This window comes from Orcinus orca, chromosome 3, assembly GCF_937001465.1.
Source record: "Orcinus orca chromosome 3, mOrcOrc1.1, whole genome shotgun sequence".
In the NCBI taxonomy this organism is placed as follows: domain Eukaryota; kingdom Metazoa; phylum Chordata; class Mammalia; order Artiodactyla; family Delphinidae; genus Orcinus; species Orcinus orca.
The window spans coordinates 62,303,921-62,326,694 of record NC_064561.1 but is presented as its reverse complement, the minus strand read 5'-3'; the positions used below and the strand labels follow the sequence as shown (position 1 = coordinate 62,326,694).

The following is a 22,774-nucleotide window of genomic DNA, read 5'->3' as shown; positions in this document are numbered from 1 at the left end:
CTCACTCTCTCCAAGAAGCCACTAACCCTTTCCCCCAGCTGCTATTTTTTTTTAAAGTTGAGGTCTAATTGACATATAACATTATATTAGTTTTAGGTGAATAGCATAATGATTTGATACATGTATATATTGCAAAATAATCACCACAACGAGTTTAGTTAACATCCATCACCATGCATAGTTACAATTTTTTTTTTTTATGATGAGAACTTTTAAGACCGATTCTCTTAAGAACTTTCAAATACACAATACAGTGCTAACTTAGTGTCCCCAGCTGCTATTCTTGATTCCTGTATATTCTCAGCCTTCCACACTGTCCGGCAAGTCCAGTTAACTCTACTGCCAAGATCTGTCCAGAACCCGTCCACTCCTCTCCATTTTCACACCCTGCCCTTGTCCAGGTCACCCGCATCTCCTGCCTGGATATCGCAACCATCCCCTAACTGGTCCCCCCCCCCCCCACTTCTACTCTGCAGGTTCATTCTCCCCAAAGCAGCAAGAGGAATCTTAAAACATAATTCAGATCATGTCACAATGTTACATGACAGGGCTCATGTCTTGTTCATCTCTGTATTCCACAGCCGGAAGCCAATGTTTGTGGGATTGGACGTGAGGTTTCCTCTTTATCAAAATACCAAACATGGAACTGACTCCCGGGTCAGGCCAACACATGTAGTTTCTTTACTCCCAGTGTGTCTGAGGTGGGAAAGGAGATCAAATCCCTCCAGGCCCTTCCCCTTCTCCTCTCACATGTCAGGGGCCAGTGGCGCATGCCTGCCACGAGCCCTGGGCTGCTGGCTACTCACATTTGGTGTGCCTGTCACACAGGGCCGACGCCCGCATGTCACACAGCCGGATTGTCCCTTTGCTGCTGCTGTACACGAAGGTGTTGCAGTGATGGGGGTGGAACTCGGCCGCTGTGATCACCTCTGTGAGCTCCTCCATGTTGGCTGGCTTGATGTCGACGATATCTGGCACAGACGAGTCAAGGAGGGGACCAGGAGAACGGGGAGCCTTGGGGATAACTGTAGCATCACCGCCTTATTTTACTGTACCATGTTAGCAATGAGCACACACGGGGGATCCTCATCATAACTCTGTGAGCAAATAGGCAGGTATTAGTGGTCCCGGGCAGATGAGGCCCAGGGCTACCCAGTGGCCATAGGTAGCACTAGAACTCAGGTCTCCCTGGCTCCTTATCAGGATTTCATCCCTCATAACATGTAGATGCCCCATCCCATCAAAGTTACCTGCTCATGCAATCATGCTAAAATGTATCAAGTGGCAAAGGTTTTCGTTTCTCATTTTACAACAGTGGTTAAGAAACCAGCCCCATGCCAACTAAATAATCCAATATATTCCAACTAAATAATCCAACATATTTGAATCTTTATCTGAACTCCTGGGCGGATACATGATATCTAGGACAGACTGCAAATCCTCTTCCATGAAATCCCTTTGATGTTTTAAAATAATACGTTTTTAAATAATATGTCGATAATAATAATAATAGCCGCTACCATTTATTGAGCACTGACTGTAGGTCAGTCACTGTGCAAAAGCATATCATGTACTTTATTTCATTTAATCCTTATAACAGCTCTATAATCAGCACTTTCTTACCCCCATTATTTCAAGGGGGGAAACGGAGGCTCAGCGTGTGTAAGTAACTTGCCCCAAGTCACATGGCTAAAGAGTGGCAGTACTAGGATTTTATCCCAGGTGCAAGATTTGTACCCTTTAGTAATTACACAAAATTTCTCTTATTGAAGATATACAGGACCTCAAGTCTCTGTAAGCTGTGATTCGCTTTAGAGCTTATGTGGGAGTTTAAGCGTTCAGACGAAGCCATCCAATTGTACAGCATGACAGTTTGAGCCTCCAATGGAATACACCGTTAGTTTTATCATCGGGTTTTTTCCTCCTCAGTATTTTCCTTTCTGATCAAGAATTATTATACCTCTATTTTTAAAGACCACATCCTTGTGTATTGAAATGAAACATTTGGCCTTTCATCTATGACGGTGACCCAGTGGAAACAAACGTCTTCAGTGGGAGTGAGTTTGGGCTGATCCCTTCCCACCTCTACTGAGAGCTCGGGAGACCTGGGTCCAGGTACGGTGGTACCTGGCTGGGGCTGAGGTGCTCTCCAAGGACCCAGCAACTTCCTGCAAAGGAACAGGCCTTGTGATGTGGATGTTGTGAACCAAAATGATTCTCACTTTTGAGTCACATTTGTGATTTCGCCCCACCTGTATGTCACTAGGTAGCATTTTTTAACTTAACATTTTTTCTCCACATCAACTTAAATCGACTCACTTTTTTCTTTACTTAGCCTTGTCTAAGCAGTAATCCAATATTCATAAAATCATGGGTTTAATGAGCTAGTTACATTTTAAACAATATTCCGTACCTAAGATAAATGCTTTTAACCATTAAAATGAACATATTTATGTCTGTGCCAGGAGCTTATATATCACATTTTGGAAAACACTGCATTGAATCAACAAGCAGTAACTTGATACAGATAATGCTATTAGACTGGGTTGGATAAAAGTCTCCTATGCTTTTCATGCAGTTGGGAACATAATCTCCTCCTTAGAATTTAGATGAGGTACGAGTAATTCTACTGCTATTTTTAGTCACGTTAGCGCTAACAAAGTAGTCATCTATTATCAAACATCACCCATGCTCCGGCGTGTCATCTGGTGCAATAATGGCTTTATATTTGGTTGTGCCTCTTTCCCTTTCAATTACCTCTTATAAATCCTGTTGGGTTTTTTTCCTAAAATTAGCTTGAGACAACTAACATTTCATCTTACTACAATTTCCCTCACAAATCCAGATGCAAATATTTCTTGGGTCTCCAGAGCATGTGGGTTCCTTTGATTCACAAAATACTACCTTTCAACTCAACTGCTACCAGAGTTATAAATATTATTGCAGTTAGCATCACTTGCTGGGGAGCAGGGGCCACTGCCCCCCAGAAGGAGGCCCCAAGCTGCAGCTCTGATGTTCTCCCCAGTCCCCTGACCCATGCCCTGGGCTTTGTGGCCACGATACAGGGTGGGGTTAAGCAGAGGTTAGTGTTCAGCTGTTGTCAGATTTTATCACCCTCCAGAAAGAGCCTCCATGCCCTACTGTGCCAGTGAGCATGTTTCTCTTTTCTCAAAATAGGGCAAGAAAATCTGGTGTCAGCTTTCTCAACCTCTACCAGTATAGCTCTAAAAACAAGCTTAACTGGAAGGGATCTTGGCTGTGTGGTAGCGGGAGGTGCCGCATCTACGGTTATTTTTTTCTCACCTAAAAATAAAGCCCAAAAGTTAGAATGTGTGAAAATGAAGGGCTTAAACATACATATGAAACCAGGAACATCCTCCACCATCAAGAACTGCATCAGAACTGAGTCTGCTTAGGGCTGCTGCCTCTGGACCCTTCCTCCTTCCTTCCCTCCCATCCATCCTGGACCTCTAAGCCTGCCCACCATACCTCATCCCCAAGCATCTTCCTTTTGACTAGAGGGCTTCTCTGGGTCTGACTCTATGGGGTTCAGGGGAGAAACCATGACTCCAATCCTCTTTTTAGTAACTGTAGTGGTAAGGACAACTAGGAAGGTAATAATAAGCAGTAGTTAATGTTTATCACGTGCCATGCATTGTCTCATTTGACCTTCATCTCACCCTTATGATGTTAATATTATTAATAGACCTATGTTGTGGCAGAGGAAATAGTGACTGATGTTAAGTTACTCAAGGTCATATGACCATAGAGGGTGGAGCTGGGATTTGAACCCGAGTTTGTCCAACTCTAGAGCCTGGGTTCTTGACCACACTCCACTCTCCTCCCCTGATGAATGGCTCTCACAGAGCCAGCCTTTCCGAGTGATGTAATTCTGGCTCTCTGGAAACTCCCCTGGCTAATCCAACAGGGATTCTGCTTTGAACCTGTGCTCTCTCAATTCACCGACCACTCTGGGGGCTACATTTTTCAGAACCAGAATTTGGACACAGCATCGGACCTAGGATTTTTGTGTTCCCTGATGTGATGAATGTTTTTTTTTTTTTTTGGAACCGTAGGTTGAGACAGAAACGTGAGAAGGGATTTCTTGAATTGTTAACTGCAGAGGATTTTCTGAGTTCTAAAAACATTTGGGAGAAGGAGTCGAGTTTCCAAAAATGCAATGGCTTATAGGGATGACAAGAGAGCGTATTTCACATCTGCGTCACCTAGAAACCCAGCCTTTTCCCTTAAACTGTTCTAAAGGGAGATACACGCCTCCAGCATACGTGGTTGTGCCCTTCATGTTGGGAGCGAAGGAGAAAGGAGGGGAGCAGTGCGGGGCTCCCTGTATTATCTTGGAAATGGAATGATGCATGTTGACAGTCAATTTTCTCTCTCCTATCTTTTAGAGCTCTCTATCCAAATTATTTCCCTGTTGTCCCAAAGAACTAAACGGCAAAAGCAAAACAGAGCACTGGATTCACGGCTAATATACAAGGCAGAAAGCCAACAGATTGCTATTAAATTAACCCTGGGGCTTGACAGATCTGTTCATCCTGACCCCAACCGCTTACGGCATTCCTTATTAATGCGGAGCCCAGGCAAATTACCTCTGCTAACAAAAGGGGTTAATCTGCCTCTCTGCTGGGACTCTGGAAGCAGTGCTGAAGACGGGAGGGGGCACAGCCAGTTTGGCAGCTGAGCTCCATGCTTGGAAGGCCGAAGGCGGGAAGGTGAGGGCGCTGCTGTGCCAGGCAATGGCCTAAGGCATCATTTAAAATAATAATTGAAGACACTGGGAGGTCACCCCTTAAGGGATGAGCTTCAAACAAATAAGAAGCCAGAGCCATAAATTACATCAGCAGTGGGGTGAGGGAATGAAGGGGATTATGGCAGGATGCTAAAGGGTAGCATAGGGACCATTCAAAAGTCATTTCCTTAAACCCAAATTTGGAAAAGCCTTTTATTAAAAAATGTCTGTTGCGATATTATAAAAGAAAAAAATGGACAACAGCCTAAATATACAGATATAGGGAAACGATTAAGTAAATTCTGATCGATCTCATTTAACTGTGTATGCAATGAGATGCCAAGTCTGTTAAAAAACTTGTATGAAAAATTCCATCTTTAGTGTGATCATAATGTCATTTAGAACTTACACTCTGAAACTGATGACCTAGAAGGCAAAAGTACCAAATGTTAGTGATAATTCCAATGGGCTGGGTCTATGAATAGTTTTCTTTTCAATGATGAGTTTTCGTTTCCACATTTTCTTTTGATGAAGTTGTAGTATTTTAAGATGGAAAAAGACAAGATATTTTCTCTGCTTATTATATACATGTATAATTTTAGGTGAGGTAAGTTAGATACAAAATATATACAGTCTGATCATAGCCATGTGAAAAAAATGAGAGAGAGAACAGAATGGAAGGAAACATAGTTATATCTTACAGGGGGATTCGATTCTAAGGCTGGCATTAAGTTATCCTTCGGTAACCCTAGCTTGGGTCCATTCATTCATTTGTTCCTTCACGTATTTCATAAACATTCACAAAGAATCGGCCAGGGTTTTTCTAGGTACAGGGGATACAGCAGTGACCAGAGCAGACCAAAAGTCCCCCTGATCTGTGGCGCCTATGTTCTAGTAGGGGACATGGTCACTAAACAAGATAAATAAATAGAATATACAGTATATTAGGTAGTAATAACTGCTAAACAGACAAATAAAGCAGAGAAGTGAGAAAGAAAGTGTGTATGTGTGAGAGGGTGGGCTGTGTATGTGCACGTGTGTGTGTGTGTGTGTGTGTGTGTGTGTGTGTGTGTGTGTGTGTGTGGCCCTAGACTGAACAGGAGAAAGCTTCCTGGATAAATCAAGAATTACAAAAATTTTCCCTTTTCTTTTATTTCCTTATTAACTTATTTTTCTGAGCCCTTATTGTTGAGTTAGCTAGCATTAAGTTAAAATTGCGATGAAAATTCGTTGTATATACACAAAATTAGGTGGTAAGATTGTAGGTCATTTTATAGTCTCCATAATGAATACATATTATTAAACCAAGAAAACAAACAGTTAAAAAAAAGTAGTTTCCTTGGCTTAGAACCATCTCCGAGAGAGTTGAGAGACCAGGAACCTCATCTCTGGGTAAAACTGAAGATAATACTGTGATAAATACTGTCATTGTAACAAAATGGGGTCAAAAGATTGGGATTCCGTTTTGATTCCAATCTGTTTTGCTCGGAGAACATGAAAGTCATTTTCTCTCTCTGGGTTTCAGTTTCTTTGCCTTTGGATGGGTATCGTTCCGTTAACTCTGTCCGTCTCTGAGAAATTTTGATGGTCAAATAAGACAATGGAGAAAAGGCTATTCATTAAAGGGCTTTACAGTGGACTGAATAATCCCAACTTTCAAAGGAAACATGCATTTTTTCAAAGATAGCTTTTATATGCATTAGGTTTGTGGGCTTTTGAAGGTGTCCTCATGTGCTTCTGTCTTTATCACTGCTAATTTTGCTGATACTGACAAGGGGCTTTTTCCCCCCCTTTCTTTTTATCTAAGCCAACCAATGACAGCAGAGTCCAGCAGGGAGCCTGTCTGCAGGCCGAGCTGGAGAGTGGAATCTAAGTTTACCTGGGTAAGATACCCATGTGCATAAGCAGTTGAAGCTTTTCAGATAGCACTTAAATTCTGCCAATACTGAAGGTGGAGAATAGCCTTATCATGGCCTTGAAAACTGAGCATATTAGAGTTGGATTCCGTTTTAGGGCACACGAGTTTCTTTGAAGTCTTTCTTTCCTTTCCAAAGTCTCAATTTAATCTTTGGATATAAAGTAGTGATTACAAAGCATCCAGATCTTGTCAGCTGAATGGACATGTCGCTTGATGATAACACACTGGAAACCTCCAAAGAGGACTTCAAGGGATATTCCTCTCTTAGGAGCTTAAAAAAAGCCAGTGTGCAAATATTCATGGAGGGTTTTGCCAATCGCTAGACTCAATATGAGAGGACTGACAAAGAGACACACGGTGCCCTATTAGGTACTGCTTTTACGTATATGTTGAGCTCAAAAGACACTGGGATAAGATGTCCTCTATGACTGGGGGTGGGGTGGGGTATGTGAAGGTCCCATAACCACAGACTCTTTCCTATTCACGTGACACAGAGCTTGACGTTTCTCCATTAGAAAATACTCAATACTTCATTCAAAGGCCAACCCAAGTGTTCCTTTCTGTATGAAGTGCTCCTTTCTGTATGAAGTGTTCTAGCCCTTCTTTCATGATTCTTTCTACCTGTGTGTCCACAGCACCTTGAACGCACCTCTATGAATACACTTAACGTGTATTATTATTTGCGTAATTTAAGATAGTGTGATAGAGTACATTTGACTGGAGTATAGAGTGAGACAGATCTAGATTTTAATCCCCAATCCTGTGACCAGTTACCTAATCTCAAATGCCTTTGAACTTGTTAATTTATCAACAAAGAGAGGAAGAAAACTACAGGAGATGATGTAATACACCTGCTACTTAATAGAGGCTCCCCAAAACTGTTAGTCTCATCTTCCTTAGTATGGTTACATGTCTGTCTCCCTCTGTCCACATACTCACTTTGGTAGCTTTGTGATATGTTAACTTGGTTAGGCTAAACATTTCTAAAATGTTTCTGGTTGTGGTAGGCTAACAAGGTTTATTCTCTCAGGTGAGTTGAAGGACAAAAGAGAGAAAGCAGCCACTTTGCACATATGCACAAGTGTTCCCAGTTATTCAGTCAAACAGTAATCTAGGTGTTGCTGTGAGGGATTGTGCAGACATGGTTAAAGGCCCTAACCAGTTGCTTTAATTTAATCATAAGGGAGATTATCCTGGGTGGGCCTGAACTGATCAGTTGGAAGGCATTTAAACAAAGGCTTAGGTCTTCCTTGAGGAAGAGACTCCAAATGGTTGCTGAGACTACAGTTTCTCTCCCTTCTCTCACAATCTTCCTTCTTGATGGCCATGTGTGGACGTGGCCTGTGACGCTCATGCCTGTGGTGTTCTAGCTTGCTTATGATTTTTCTGTGCCTGACTGCTGGCCTTACAGACTTTGGATTTGCTTGGCCAGTCACACAATTACAAGGCTAATTCATGGTAATATGTCAGTCTGTCTCTCTCTTTCTCTCTCTCACTCTCTCTCCACACACACACACACACACACCCTCTCCTACTGGTTTTGCTTCTCTGGTTGAACTCACCTTCCCTCCAGATTACATGGACCATGACATGAGGGATGGAGTTTTATTCATCTTGGCATCTCCAGTGCACATAGTAAGTGCTCAATAAATGTTTATGGGTTCTTATTAGTTATCTACAGGGAACTCTACTCAGTACTCTGTAATGACCTATATGGGAATCTAAAAAAGAGTGGATATATGTATATGTATAACTGATTCACTTTGCTGTACAGCAGAAACTAACACAACATTGTAAATCAACTGTACTCCAATAAAAAATTAATTTAAAAAATTAAATAAAAAATGTTTCTGGGTTTTACTTTACTTCATTCTTATGACTTAGCAGCCTTCTTTAGGGAAGGTTTTTTTTTTTTTTTTTAAGATGCAGAAAACTCACAGTAGGTCAATAGGCCAAGATGCCAGGCCTGTATAGTGTGGCTCATTTAGCCTGTGGTTTTCTTAGGAGAGAATGGCATCCAAGCAACAAGGTAAGAAGAACAGGGGGCTGGGGATATGCCCCAAATAATAAAAGCTACTATTTATAGAGCCTTCTCTTTGTGCAGGCACTTGGCTAAATACCTTACAAGACAACCTCATTTAAACCCCACAACAACCTCCTAAGATAGGTGGTATTATTATCCCCATTAACCGATGAGGAAATCGAGGGCCAGAGAAATGTTAAGCAACTTGTCAAGGTCACACAGGTTTTAGGAGATGGAGCTGGGTTCAAATCCAGTGAATCTGACTCCAGAGTCTGCCTTCCCAACTACTCAGTGATACCGCCCCAAGGACTTTCAAGAAGTCCGAAAGAAGTCTGCAGAGTTGCATTCTTGCCCTTTCCCCTGATAACATGAGGCTCAAAGGGCTTGCTCTGTGGGAGGAGAAATCCGCAGACCCCAAAAGCCCTAGGTCTGGTGTCAGATACAGCAACCACACAAGCAAGGCAACCCACCAAAGGCTGCATTTAATATGGCAAAGAGGGGGCTGCCCTGGCACACACAGGCCAATGTGCTGGACGTGTCACTGGAAGGAATGTTCTCCTATGACACTAAATGCCAGACTAAGATTGATATGTACAATTGATATGTACAGTTGTGGATGAAAGCCACAGCAGCAACAAGGGAGAGAAATCTGTACGAGCCCCACAGCGTCCCTCAAAGCTTGCCCGGCAGAATCCTATTGGATTAAAAGGAAGACTGCTGTCCCTAGTACTAAGGAGTGACAGAGCTAGAAGCCAGGAGTTCTGGTTATGGTTCCCTGATAGGGAATCAAATCCAAAAGGGCCTCAGCTCAGTTGACAAGCGAAGCTGATGCAGAGGGCTGACAAAGACCAAGTCAGAGATCAAGTACCCCTGGAATCCAGTTGCTTTCTCCCAGAGAAACCCTCTGTCTCATGCCTAGAGACTGGATTTATGCAAGGTGTGTCTTGTGCTATCTTTCTAGCTTGCTCACACCATGCTTTACTTCACCCTCGGGCCTTCTTGAGTTCCTCCAACATACCATGCTCCCTCCTGCCACAGGACCTTTGTACGTGGTGGACTGATCTTTTCTCACTTCTTTGCCAAGTTAGCTCATACTCTTCCTCCTACAAATCTCAACTTAACAATCAGTCCTCAGGAAAGCCTTCTTTTATTCCCTAGTCTACATCAGGTTTTTAAAAATGCATTCACAAAACCATATTCCCTTTCTTCACAGGACTTATTTCCGTTTGTAATAATACACTCATTAGTGTGATTATTTGGTGAATGTCATTCTGAAAGCAGAAAATTTGTTTCTTTTCACTCTTATATCCCCATGGCTTATCGCAGTGCCTGGCACAAACTAGGTGCTCAGTATATAGTTATTGAGGACTGTATATTTACTTTTTACTCGATGTGGATTTATTTAATAGGTCCCATATTGGACTAGGTAGGAGCCCAGGTCAACTCATTCTTAGTTCTGAGAACAGAGTTCAAAGGATCCTAGGTATACCATAGTTTTCATAATTAAGAATCATCCTTTTATAGCAATTTTCTTTTATTGAAAAGTTGGGGCTGCCTCTTGCCCTAGAAAATCACTAATCTAGAAATGATTATTGTCCTGATGTCGTTAACCGATTAAGGCCAAAGTTTGACCACTTTAAGCCAGAACCTGTTACACAAAACAGGGACAGACTGGCTACAGATGGAAGGAAGAGGATTCAAGACCAGGTGCCATAAGGCTAGGAATGCTTCCCTCTGATATGGTGCTAAATACAAGGGCTGGACCTCAGAGACCCTGCGGATATCTGGTAACTAGGGTATAATGAGTAACGTCTTGCAAAGAACGTCAAACTGCAGAACCAAAGGAGGTGTCTAGACTTGAGAAGATGACGCAGATAATGAATTCAGCAGAACAGAATCCACCCTTCTAACACTCAACTTTTCTAGTTTCCTTTTGTGGTGGTCCCTGTTTACTGATCATTTACTTAGCAAGGTACTGCCCTAAGCATATATGTATGTGTATATATATGTATATACATATGCACATATATACACATATATATGTGTGTGTGTGTGTGTGTGTGTGTGTGTGTGTGTATAAACACCTTTTTAAAAAATTCTAACAATCCTCTTTTTCAGAGCTCCTCTCTACAGATCATGAAGTAGAAGCTTGGCTAAGTTAAAAGACATGTTAAAGCTTACACAGCCAGCAAGTAGTAGAGCTGGCTGAGAATTTTAAGCTTGTTGGACTCCAAAGAATCTGTTCTCAACCATAATGCCAATGTCACACCAAATGCTAGTCACTAGAAGTTATGACTTTTTTAAAAACCATATTGCAAGGCCACTTGCCTTAATATTTACTAATACTTTTCTTTACCTATATGCACTTTGAAATTTAAATGGATTTTTCAGTATCTGTAATATCATAGGATTGATACGATAGTTGTATTTTATAATATTCATTAGCACAAATACATAATTATGAAAACAAAAAACGTCCATGTAGTATTTAGAAGAACCTCGTCTCCCACCTCAGGGATGCTCATACCATACTTTGGGAACCCCACATTTTTCTATACTGAACCATGTTTCTTCTGCCTCCTTAGTGGATAAGAGGCATTATAGAAATGGTGCTAAACAACATATGATTTATCGATGGTTGGTGGCCTGTCTGGTGGTTGGTGTTTTTCCGAGACTATTTTGAAAGATGGCCGCTTCCTACCCCAGAGGTGGCTGCACTTCAGAGACGATAAGCAAAAGGGTCCCAGTCTGTACAGTCTGCTCAGTGCTTAGGGCGGTCTGGTGGAAAGTAACTGTATAGATATCAGTTATCATCATTCTCATGATGACAATGATTATTTTACATACGGCTGCTTTAAGGGTGAATGGCACGGTCTCATTTGTATGCCAGCATCTGTCAGGCTGTCACACATCTGCAGAATATAACCTCAACTGTGCTATTAATATGTCCCTTTTGCATTCTCCTCAAGGCATCTGTCTTCTAAAATGCCTAACGAAACTTCCCTCCCTCTTGAAGGCCTGGAGGCAAAATTTGGAAAGCATGTCACCTAGACTGGGGACAGCAGAAGCTCAGCTGAGCCTGAGCAGATTTCTGCCTCTTGGAATAGACATCAAGGGAGAAAGGGAACCACCACCCACACTCGTTCTGTTAGCAGCTGCACTTGCAGGCAAAATCTGTAGGCAGATTCTCCTAGGCTCAGACAGTATGTCGCGTCTGCTCTGTGATCAACAAAAGATGTCAGTCACGGTCTTAATGGTCAGTTCTCAGTCTCCATAATCACCACGACTGGTTTACAGCTGCATTCTCTGAAAAGCCTTGGGGAACTCTGAAAAGCCTTGAGCACTCTTCTGTGGTGAAGGTCAGGTGTCTGTGTACCTAAACCAGGTCTTTTTACTCATTTGCAACAGCCATACTACATTTCCCAGCCTGCCTTGCAGTTAGATGTGATCATGTGACTGAGCTCTAGCCAATGGAATGCACACTACTTTAGAACCTGGCTCACAGGAGTCTCCCATGTGTGGTCCTACACAATCTTCCTCTTTTGCTGTACAGATGCAGATAAGCATGGTGACACTGGGGAACCACAAGTTGGAAAGAACCTGAATCTCTGAATCACTCATTGGAGGAGGCTGCCTGCTGATGGAGATCATCAATATTGGACTTTACAAGAGAAATAATCTTCTATATGTTTGAGCCATTATGGAGTCTATTTTATATCAGAACATTCAGAGCTGTACTGTAACTAATATACACTTAAGGTGAAATTGCCAGCTTCTATTTCATGATTAATTATCCACTGGATATAGCTCCACTTTGGTGACCTACCAGTATTTCAAACTTGACATGTCCCATCAAAATGGTACTTTCTGTATGTCAGAATATTCTAGGTACTGGGATACAGGAATGGATCATACAAAGTTCTTTCTGTCATAAAATTCACATTCAAATATGGGGAAACCCAAAATACACAAATAAGAAAACGAATTTCAAATAGTGATACATGTCATGAAGTTAACGGGGATAGAGGGTTATTGGGGGTTACTTGGGAGTTAGTGGGAGGAAGTGCCTCTGAGGAGGTGACAGGAGACTGAAGTCTATACGATGACACATAGTTAGCCATGTGGACTCTGGGGGCAGAGTATTCCAGAAAGAGGGAACAGAACATGCAGAGAATGGAAGTAAGAACAAGGTTTATCCAGGAACAGGAAAGAGGATAGTTGGCCAAAGCAGAGTGAATCAGGGCAGACTGGTATGATAGGGTATCAAAGAGGGATGCAGGGCCACTATCATGTGAAATCTTGCAGTCCAGAGTTAAGAACTTGGATCTTATTCTAAGTTCAATAGGAAGCTACCAGTGTGTTTTAATCTGGGGAGGAATGATATCTGAATTACATGTTGAAAGGTCTACTCTGTTATGTGGAACACGTATTGTGTAGGAGAGCAAGAGAGAATGGAGACTAGACAGTAGATTACTGCAGTCACATAGGTAAGACAACAGTGGCCTGTACTAGTGTGGGTCGGTAGAATGGAGATGGAGAAAGATGCGTTGATTTGAGATATATTTTAGACGAAGCAAAGGCAGGGCTCACAGATATTGGGCTGGGGGGTGGGGAGGCTGGTGAGTGGGAAGAAAGATCAATATTGACTCTTAGGCCAGTTGCTTAGCTACCTGGATGGTGAAACCATTAACTGAGGTTGGGAATTCAAGTGAAGAGTCAGGTTTGTGGTGGGATGGACCACAGGATAGGTGCTGAATAAATGACCGATTTTTAATATTAAATAGAGGGTCAATATAGTAGGGTGAGAATACTGGGTCAGATACTCATTCAGCAATTGTCTCGACTTCTCTAAATTTTAGCTAAACAGAAGATAATAATACAACCCCATAATGTCAATATGGGGTTGTTATATCAAATATACTCTTGGCAGGTAGAGACTGAAGAAGTGTGATGGGGACACGAGCATTGCTAATAAAGTTTGGTTTTCTGATCTGGATGCTACTTGCACAGGAGTGCTCTGTCTGTGAAAATTCATCAAGCTGGACAATAATGATATGTGCCTCTTTCAAAATGAGATTCTATGCACTATATTCCCAGTTCAGTGCTTGGAATTCAATAAATGGCAGCCATTGTCATTTTCATTATTACGACACAATGGAAACCATCTCCTGTGTACCTGTGGTCCATAATGTCCATATAGGCCATTTGTGAATCCATTAACAAGAGGAAGGAACCCTACACTGAACTCTAAGGTCTGGTCTTATAGTTGATAAAGTCAAATCTAGTTTGTAATTCATGACACATAAATGCCTCTGCATGAAGGGATTGACTCAGAGTTCTAATCCGGAGGTAGCCCTGGTCCACTACTTGTAATTCAGTACTTCCCTAACTTTGTTTAGATGAATGAGTATCACAGATGCCAATGTAATTTAAAAGGGAACAGTTCTTCACAAGTTCTAGGTCTTCAATTGTGATTGCCCTTTCTATTCCACTTTCCCCCAAGCTTGCTCATACCTGAATACTCTTGATTCAAGCCAACTGGTTATTGGCCCCAAAGAAAGGATACTAAAACTTTGATTGGTTATTTCAAAGTTCCATAGGTTAATCCTCAGGTCATCAGCTGACATGTAGGTTTCATAGTCGCTGTTGACTGATATGGAGTTGATGTGATATGTGTGTGCGTTGGCAAATACTCTTCGCGGGGTGGCCTCCACCATCAGGTCCATGGGTCTCAGGACAGGCACCTGGAATGCAAGGGAAACAAATCACTTCAGAACCCAGAGCTCTTTACTAGGAAAAGAGTGTGCATGTTTATGTCCTTTATTATCATATACAAAATCATGACTACGTCAAAGGAGCTCTGAGCTGGAAAAGGAGATTGATAAATTACATGTTGTTCCTATTCCCTTTGGTTCCTTTTAGTTTTATTCCTTCCTCAAAAATGTCACCATCCTTTAGCCCTGATGGGCAATTTCATCCTTTATAGATTCTAAGATGTTTTTCAAGTGGCGCACAAAGTGGCCTCATCTCAGGGGAACTTAGAATCCACTGTGGGGTCATTAGCTTCCAGAGCTGTTGTTCCAGATTGTTTGTTTTTTAACCATGAAATCTTTTTCTTTTTCTTTTTCTTTTTTTTTTGCGTTACGCGGGCCTCTCACTGTTGTGGCCTCTCCCGTTGCGGAGCACAGGCTCCGGATGCACAGGCTCAGCGGCCATGGCTAACGGGCCCAGCCGCCCCGCGGCATGTGGGATCCTCCCGGACCGTGGCACGAACCCATGTCCCCTGCATTGGTAGGCGGACTCTCAACCACTGCACCACCAGGGAAGCCCCATGAAATCTATTTTTGAAAGGAAGTTGTAGGAAAATTTTAGAAACGTCTAGTTCAACTGAGATTAAAATTTATCCTTCATGGCTTTGGAGGTCTAGACCCCATCCTGGCTTTATCCTCAATCCTTAAGGGAATTTTGGGAAAGCATATAACCACCCAAATTTCTAGTACCCCAAATTCAGCCATTAATATATAGGGCACCCATTGACATCCTTGGTTTAACCTGTTGTCTTGGAGTACCAACAAGACAGTGTCCACTTGCACATCAAAACTGTCCTCATTTGGACAATAAATTATATAGTCACCTTACTGGTATATGAAGGATAATCAGTAAATATTTGTTAACTGAGTGAGTAAGAATACGTGAGTAAATGTTACCTTCCCCATGGGTCAGAGAATCAGGCAGTTAAATATAGTTTTGCACACAAGAAGCTCTTCCTGGCAAATGGGAACAAAGACCCACCTCTGTTCTGACTCCCTCTTTGAATTCAAGGGCACTTCTGCCTACACCTGGCTGAACTGGCTCCTGAGAAAGTAGTGGGAAAACTAACGCCTCAGAGGAGACAGACTAAAACACAATGCAACAAACACAAAACACGGGCCTGCCCCTTTCACAGAAATGAGAACATAAAAGCACCAAAAGCTGTTTTCTTTTCAGGGAAGTCATCTCTTGCAACTGAGCCCTGATTTGATAGCAGGTGGTCGATCAAGACTTCAAATTCTGGATTTCTGTCAACCCAGTGGGTGAGGGGAAGAAGGCGGAAACAAAGGTTAAATTTTGTGGAGTGCAGTCACCTCAACAATATAACCTTTTAGAAAACAGAATTCTCCCAGCTCAGTCTTGAAGGATTTTGAGGTAGTTTTTAAGTTAAATGAACAATTCAGAGGAATCACAGAATTCTGTGCAAATGTGGCAGTGGATATCCTGGAAACCAGAGGAGCTTGAGATGCGGATGTAGGAAGAGCCAGGGGTCCTCTGAAAAGCAGCAGTGGGATGGGAGGGAAAGTCTTTGAGAGCCCTCCACCCTGTTCTGGATAATGGTTCTATAGTATAAGCCCAGGAATGGCAAGAACTAGGAGCCCTGGGTTCTGACCACAGATTCGCCCCTCATTGACAGGCTGTGTGACCTCGGGCAATTATCCTGCCCCTTCTGGGCTCTGGTTATATTATCTGAAATACTCACTGTGCCCTACTTATCAAGAAGGTTTGGATCTGTTGAGATGATTTGCCCTTCAGTTCAACCTCCCACTCACCCTTTCAGCAACATTTGCTTGAGCTCTGTACAAGGTCCTGGGGGGTTCAACTGGTGAGCAAAACCAGACACAGGTCCTGCCTTCATATGGCTGGTCCAGTTGGTAGAGGTAGGTACAAAATCATCTCATAATAAAATGTAGTAAGTACATTTTATTTGTAGTAAGTACAAAAGGAGAGGAATAGCATTAAGAAGGATTTCACCTCGTCAGGAAGGTCTGGAGAAGTTTTGCCAAATGAGGGTGTGTCTGAGTTAAGGCTTTGTAATGGATAAGAAAAGTACCTTTGCCCTTAGGAACTCTCCTGCAAATATTTATTGGGCATTGACTCTGCGTCAAACATTCTTCATACACCATCTCAGTAATTGTTTCAACAACTCTGTGAAATAGATACTAGTAGTACAAAGTACTATTACAAAGAGAAAACTCAGGCTCAGAGAAGCTAAGTCACTGGCCCAGAGTTGCCCAGCTATAGGAGGCATAGCCAGAATTTGATCCCAGAGTCTATCTGACTGCAAATCTAGTGCTTTTTCCACTGTATCACACCACACTCAAAGAGCATGCATGGTAAGATGTGATCAATGCTCTGTAAGGGATACGAGTACAGTGCCCATAGAATTTATGGAATCAATAGGATTATTGGTAGTAATAATGGTAGTGGTAGTCATAGAATTCTGTGGTTAAGCTGCCTCTAGAAATCTCAGTTTGGTGCTGTAGGTGTTCATGTGTGCTTTCAGAGACACACGCCTGCTCTCGCGGTTTGTCATAAAGGAACTCCCCACCTGGAGCTTTTGAGCTCTGCCCAGCCCCGCAAGGTAGTAGAGCTCAAGGCAGGCTCCCCAGGACTGTGGAAGAAATGGAATCTGTGAGGACTTCCTGTGGCTTCTCCTCAACTCTTCCCTGGGCCTCCTTCATTACCACGCACTGTCCGCAGAGGCTTCCCGTGGCTCTGGTGGCAGGGAAGGGAGCATGACAGCCAGGATAAAGAGGCATTACCAAGCGGTAACTGCCAGCCCAGAGTTTCAGTTTAATGTGATGGGCCTGCGTGCTAATTCAGGCTGACATATTGCATGATGTGGCACTTTATGGGGAAGCTCCGGGTAGGTATCTGGGGAGGGAGTGCTAATGGTTTGCCCAGATAAGGCAGGGGATGAACGTCACTCATGATATTCCAACACCATTCCCATGCCCAGGTCAAGGCTATCCACTGCCCAGTGACACCCCTCACAAGAAGGAAGAGGGAGGAAAGGCAGTTCAAGCTGGACAGGATGACCAGTTAAGAAACCCTGATGGGACTGTTTTCTACTACTCCTCTTGGGGCCAGGCAGGGAGAAGAGTGGGACACAGTTCCTTGAGTTCGGCTTTCCCCGTAAGATCATGGAGGGCTTCCTGTAGTAGCAGTCACTGCGTTACAGCACCCCTGCCCTTCAGCCCTCTCAGTAGCCGACCTCACAAGGAAGACTCCTTGTTTGCCATTTTACAGGAAAGGTGAAGTATCCTGTCCGATGTCACACAGAGAGGAAGATGAGGGGCTCAACTTGGACAATTTGGTTCCTGCGTGAGCACACGTAACCACGGTTACAAATGAAACCCTTAGGCTGAAATATGAAAATGTCATTTCTGCAAGTCAAAAATTGTCAAAGCTCAGTAATTTCACGTGGTTCAGCCTAACAGTTTGAAAGGCTTGTGCCATATGCATGTGACACTGAATCACGGAACACTGAACCTTGGAAGGGCCATGAAAGCCTCTTTCAAGGCTGTCGTGTGTGTTTTGCGGGGGGGCAGAGTGGGAGGCCATGGTGTCTAGGCCTTACCCTCTTCATCATTCCTGGTAATATTTTTGGATTCTCAATCAATATCCTGCTTAAATAACTATTTCTGTGGTTAAGGAAATTTTGAGACCAAGTGGCCCAGATAGTTCCTAAGTTCTGCAGATGAGGAAATCAGGAGCCCGAGAGGGACATGCCACGTCTATGGTCACCCAGTTGGGGTTGTCAACACAGCCTGGGTTTCTGCCACTCATCCCAGAGCTTCCCTTCCTCTGCCCCCCGACAGCAGGTGCCTGAGTCATTCTCCACAGAGCCAGACAAACTCCAGGATCAAACCAGGACCTTCAAATGGTAGTTCAAACCCTCTTTTCTGAGATATCTTGGCAGTGGCCGTGGGCCTAGACTCATCCCTGAGACAAGGCTGGTGCTGCATTGTGCTTGCGAATGAGAATGGGGGTCAGCCCTCGGCCCTCGCAGGGTACAGGTGGTTCTGGACTGCGATGCCGGAATTCATGGCCTTCCCTCAGGTGCCTCATACTCCTCCCTGACCTTGATTCAGTTTCTGCTCATCGCCTGGAGCCTGATTCTGAAGGATGAGCACCCTGGCCTGGTTGGCAAGACGACATGCATCGTGTTAGAGTATCAGCCAGATAATGTCCCAGGGCCCAAGAGAGCAGCCTCAGAGTCTAACCTGCCACGGGGCTTACAGAGATGTGTCTCAGCTGGGGTGTTCGTGGATGAGAGGAGCCCGGAGCACCCCGTGGCTCCCTCCCTCACATCACTCAGGGCTCTGTTCAGTGATCACCCCCCGAGAGAGGCGCTCCACGCCCACCCCACCTCGCATAGCACACCCTCCACTCGCCATCCTCTGACCCAGCTGACCGCTCATAATGTTAAGTAATTCATCAGTGAACCCTCATCAGTATCCTATCATTTAGCTTGGTGGAGAATATGATCTCTGCTGCACAGATGAGGAAACAGAGGCCAGAAAGGTTAAGTAATCTGTATTAAGTCACACAGCTCATACTCATGCCCGGCACTTCCGACTCTGGAGTCTAAGTCCTTGGCTGCTGTCCTCCGGGCTTGGAGGATCACCCTCAGGTGTGTGGGAGAGATAAGTACGCACGTGGATGTCTCAGTGCAGGTGCACTGCCCAGGACAGTGTCAGCCAGACAGGCCCCGTGTCTGCTTGGGGAGCTCAAGGGGGACCTCAAAAAGGACAGGACTAGTAAGCGAGCAGGAGGTGAAGGGTTTGTGGGAATCCACCAGGCAGAAGTTGGGGGCGGGGAGGGGAGGAAGCTGTGCTCTGGTCAGAGGGACCGGCGTGTGCAGAGTTCGGAGGGGACGGAGCAAAGCGCATGCGTGCAAGTGTGTGATTCTGTGCGTTTCTGGGCATGGGGGGCAGTCAGCGATTTTTGTCATTCACTCAGAACATGGAATCAATTCCTCCTCTATATCAGACGTGAAGAAAACCTGAGCTGGGTGAGGGCGTGCAGGATGGACGTCATGCTACGTGAGGTGGGGTGAGGATGGAAGGCCTCCCTCAGGGGATGACGCTTGAGCAGAGAGCTGAATGGAGGGAGGGCGCCAGCCATGTGGCTTTCTGGGAAGAGCATTCCAGGCAGAGGAAACAGCAAGTGCAAAGGCCCCGAGGTTGGAATGTGCTTAGAGGGTAGAGGAACTGTGAGGATCCTTTGTGGCTGGAGAGCAGTGAGCAGGGAAGGAAAGTGGTAGGAGATGTAGGATAAGTAGTCAGGGCTGGATCACAGGGGTAACTGTGGGGATGAAGAAGACTCAGGGAGGTGCAGGGAGCTGCCCAATACGGATCCCCCTCCGTGTTAAGAAAGCCCCTTCTCCTTGCTCTCTTTCCCTTCCCTCTCCCCTCCTTCTGTCTCTCCCCACCTCTCTTTCAGTTTTCCTCCCTTCAAGACTTTCTCATTATCTTTCCTGCCTCTCCTCTTGGGAAATATAAGATCATCTGTCACCTCTCAGAACCCATTTACTAACAAAATGAATGTCGCTGTCATTTGGCTTGTTTGGTGACCACAGGGGTGATGCGTCACAGTCTTCCACGGCACCTAAGCAGGTGTTGGCGGGTCACGAAGCCCCCTTCAGAGACATACGATGAAAGAGGAGCAGAATCCCGGAAGCCCCTGAGGACCCCACTTTAAACGACACCTGTGAAAATGCACAGCAGGGAGAGAGGCTAGAGGTGAGGGCTCTTTACAGAGGAAAAACAACAGCTGTGCTCACCGTGGCAACATCCAGTGCCCCTGTAAGTTGACGGATTCAAGGCAAGAGTCTGAGAGAGAAGAGACGGCCGGACAGGAGCTCAAGAAAAGAAAGAAGATGGAGCCATGGAGAAGAAAGGAGAGAGGTGTCCATCAGTACAAGGATGTGAATGGATTTCAGCTATTTTGCAACTCTGGGTCAAATCTGATTGAGTTCAGCAGACAAACATGTGAATACCCTTGGAATATTAAGTACAATCAACATAATCAACATGAAATTTGAAGAAACTGCTATCAATTTTTTTTTTTTTTTTTTTTTTTTTTTTGCGGTACGCGGGCCTCTCACTGTTGTGGCCTCTCCCGTTGCGGAGCACAGGCTCCGGACGCGCAGGCTCAGCGGCCATGGCTCATGGACCCAGCCGCTCCGCGGCACGTGGGATCTTCCCGGACCAGGGCACGAACCCGTGTCCCCTGCATCGGCAGGCGGACTCTCAACCACTGCGCCACCAGGGAAGCGCAGAAACTGCTATCAATTTAAATTCATTCTTGCTCCCTATCTTCTTGTCAGTATTCAACAGATGCTCCCCACTGCTTTCCCCAATAACTGAGTTACTCTATATTGAGACTGACAGGACATATTCAGGCCTGGTGTTACGGGGGTTCCATGTCATCAGTTAGGAAGTTCACGTAGGAATGTTATGACCACACACTGGCCCCAGATAAAACCTTCCATAAACATTCATTAAGCATTTACTACGTGCTGGGCAGTTACCACACAGAGTATCCTTATAAAGCTTAGTGGGGGCAGAGAATACACAACCCCCTACCCACCCCTCTTGTTCACAACCAGCCCTTTTGGGAAGCTGAAACCATGTTTGTTTGATCTAGAAAAGAAACAGGTAGGAGCTGTCCACCTTTCCCTTGGTGCAGGGAAACCCTGACCCTGGTGCTCTGGGACCACAGGATCAAGGCCTGGTGGGGAATCTGGGGTGACAATACCATTCCATCCAGAGGCCCTAAATGGTCTCTAGACCATTTCCAATGGAGGAAAGGGTAGAAAGTTCCAGATTTCAGCCTCACTTCAAGTTTGCCACCTTGCCTCTCCTGGGCTTCCTTCAAAAAATATCCTCTGTGACTCTCCAACGATAATTACTGTAGGTTTGGGATAAAGCCAATAGCTAAAGAGCATCCAGACTTCATTGCCAAGGAAGAGGGAGTGAGTCATCTTGAAGATGGGAGAGCCAGTGGGGTCCTGCTATAAATATCCCTGTTCCAAAGCAACCCAGCTTAGCGGTGCAGAGCAGCTGTCTTCGAACAGGAGAATGTTATGACTTCCCAAGAGCTATCTGGAACAGTTTTAAAGGAAACCACTTCCCCATCTCTAACTTAATATAATTTCCTTCTTAAAATCAAATCATGTCGGGACATACCCACAGTCTAGGTTCTCCTTCTCGCATTTGGAAAAGAAACAAACCTTCCCCATCCTGAATCTTACTGTGGGGCGCTATCCAAGGTATAAACGCTTCAGGGAGGGACAATCAGATGACACCTTTAATCAAAGCCCCACAAATGCCCCGCCCTCAGCTCCTTATAATATGAATTTCTAATCAAATTTTACTTCTTATGTTTAATCATAATTTGTCAGAATGGCATGTTTTATGTTGTTTCGGTCAATTGTGTTCTATTAATAATTTTAGAGACAATTAAATCCACAAGAGAATTTTAAACTCTTACAGTCATACAGTCATAGGGAGGGGAAAAAACTACCTATTTTTCATTGTAGAAATGATAAAAAGAAGCATTTAACATTTATTTGGGGGAAGCGCAGTGAAAAATACGTAATTAAAGAAGAAAAAGGAACAACAGAAAGTTCTGACTTTTAAAGAACCTGTTCATTGTTCTTTTAATGGACATTGATGGGTATCCAGTTACAATGGTATTTAAATTCCATGGGACGCATTAAAAAGGTGATATAACAGTTTTATTTTAAACTGCCTATGTTTAAAATACTCCTGAAATCACATCCTCTGGAAGTATTTAACATTCTGATGGAAGTGATTATTTGCCTACTTAAAAATGCTCAGGAAGCTATGTGGCTTTTCGAAATTCTTCTAGTGGGTACACAAGCACAAAATGTGAAGTTGCATGGTGTTAAAGAGTTTTTAGAGTCACACAGACCTGGGCTTGAATCTTGGCTGGTCTATTTACCAACCATGTGGCCCTGGGCTTGTTACTTCATCTTTCTCCATTTCAAGGCTCCCTTCCACAATGTTAGAGGTATAGCAGCTCTCTGTACCTCTGTTGAGAAAACTTAGCACATGGCCTGATACATACCATCTACCAAAGAGACCTTTCCGGAGAGCTTACTTTTGCCAAATTGTGCTAAGCTGTATGTATACTGTGTGTATACCATGTTATTGAATCTTCACATTGACCTTAAGAGGTGGATACTAATATTGTTTCCACTTTACAGGTTCGGATCCTGAGGCAAATGAAGGGGTGA

At 44.0% G+C, this 22,774-nt stretch overlaps 1 protein-coding gene across 6 annotated transcripts in view; it reads right to left on the bottom strand.

Annotated features, from left to right (window-relative positions):
- Positions 1-22,774, bottom strand: part of PPP2R2B (protein phosphatase 2 regulatory subunit Bbeta) — a 456,145-nt gene that overhangs the window by 48,217 nt on the left and 385,154 nt on the right. For all 6 annotated transcript variants that reach the window (XM_049708048.1, XM_049708047.1, XM_004280391.3 and 3 more), the window contains 2 exons: positions 14,258-14,435; positions 807-971 (listed from right to left, as the gene is read on the bottom strand). In XM_049708048.1, coding sequence (XP_049564005.1) covers positions 807-971; positions 14,258-14,435 — 343 coding nt within the window. The remainder of the gene's footprint in view (positions 1-806; positions 972-14,257; positions 14,436-22,774) is intronic.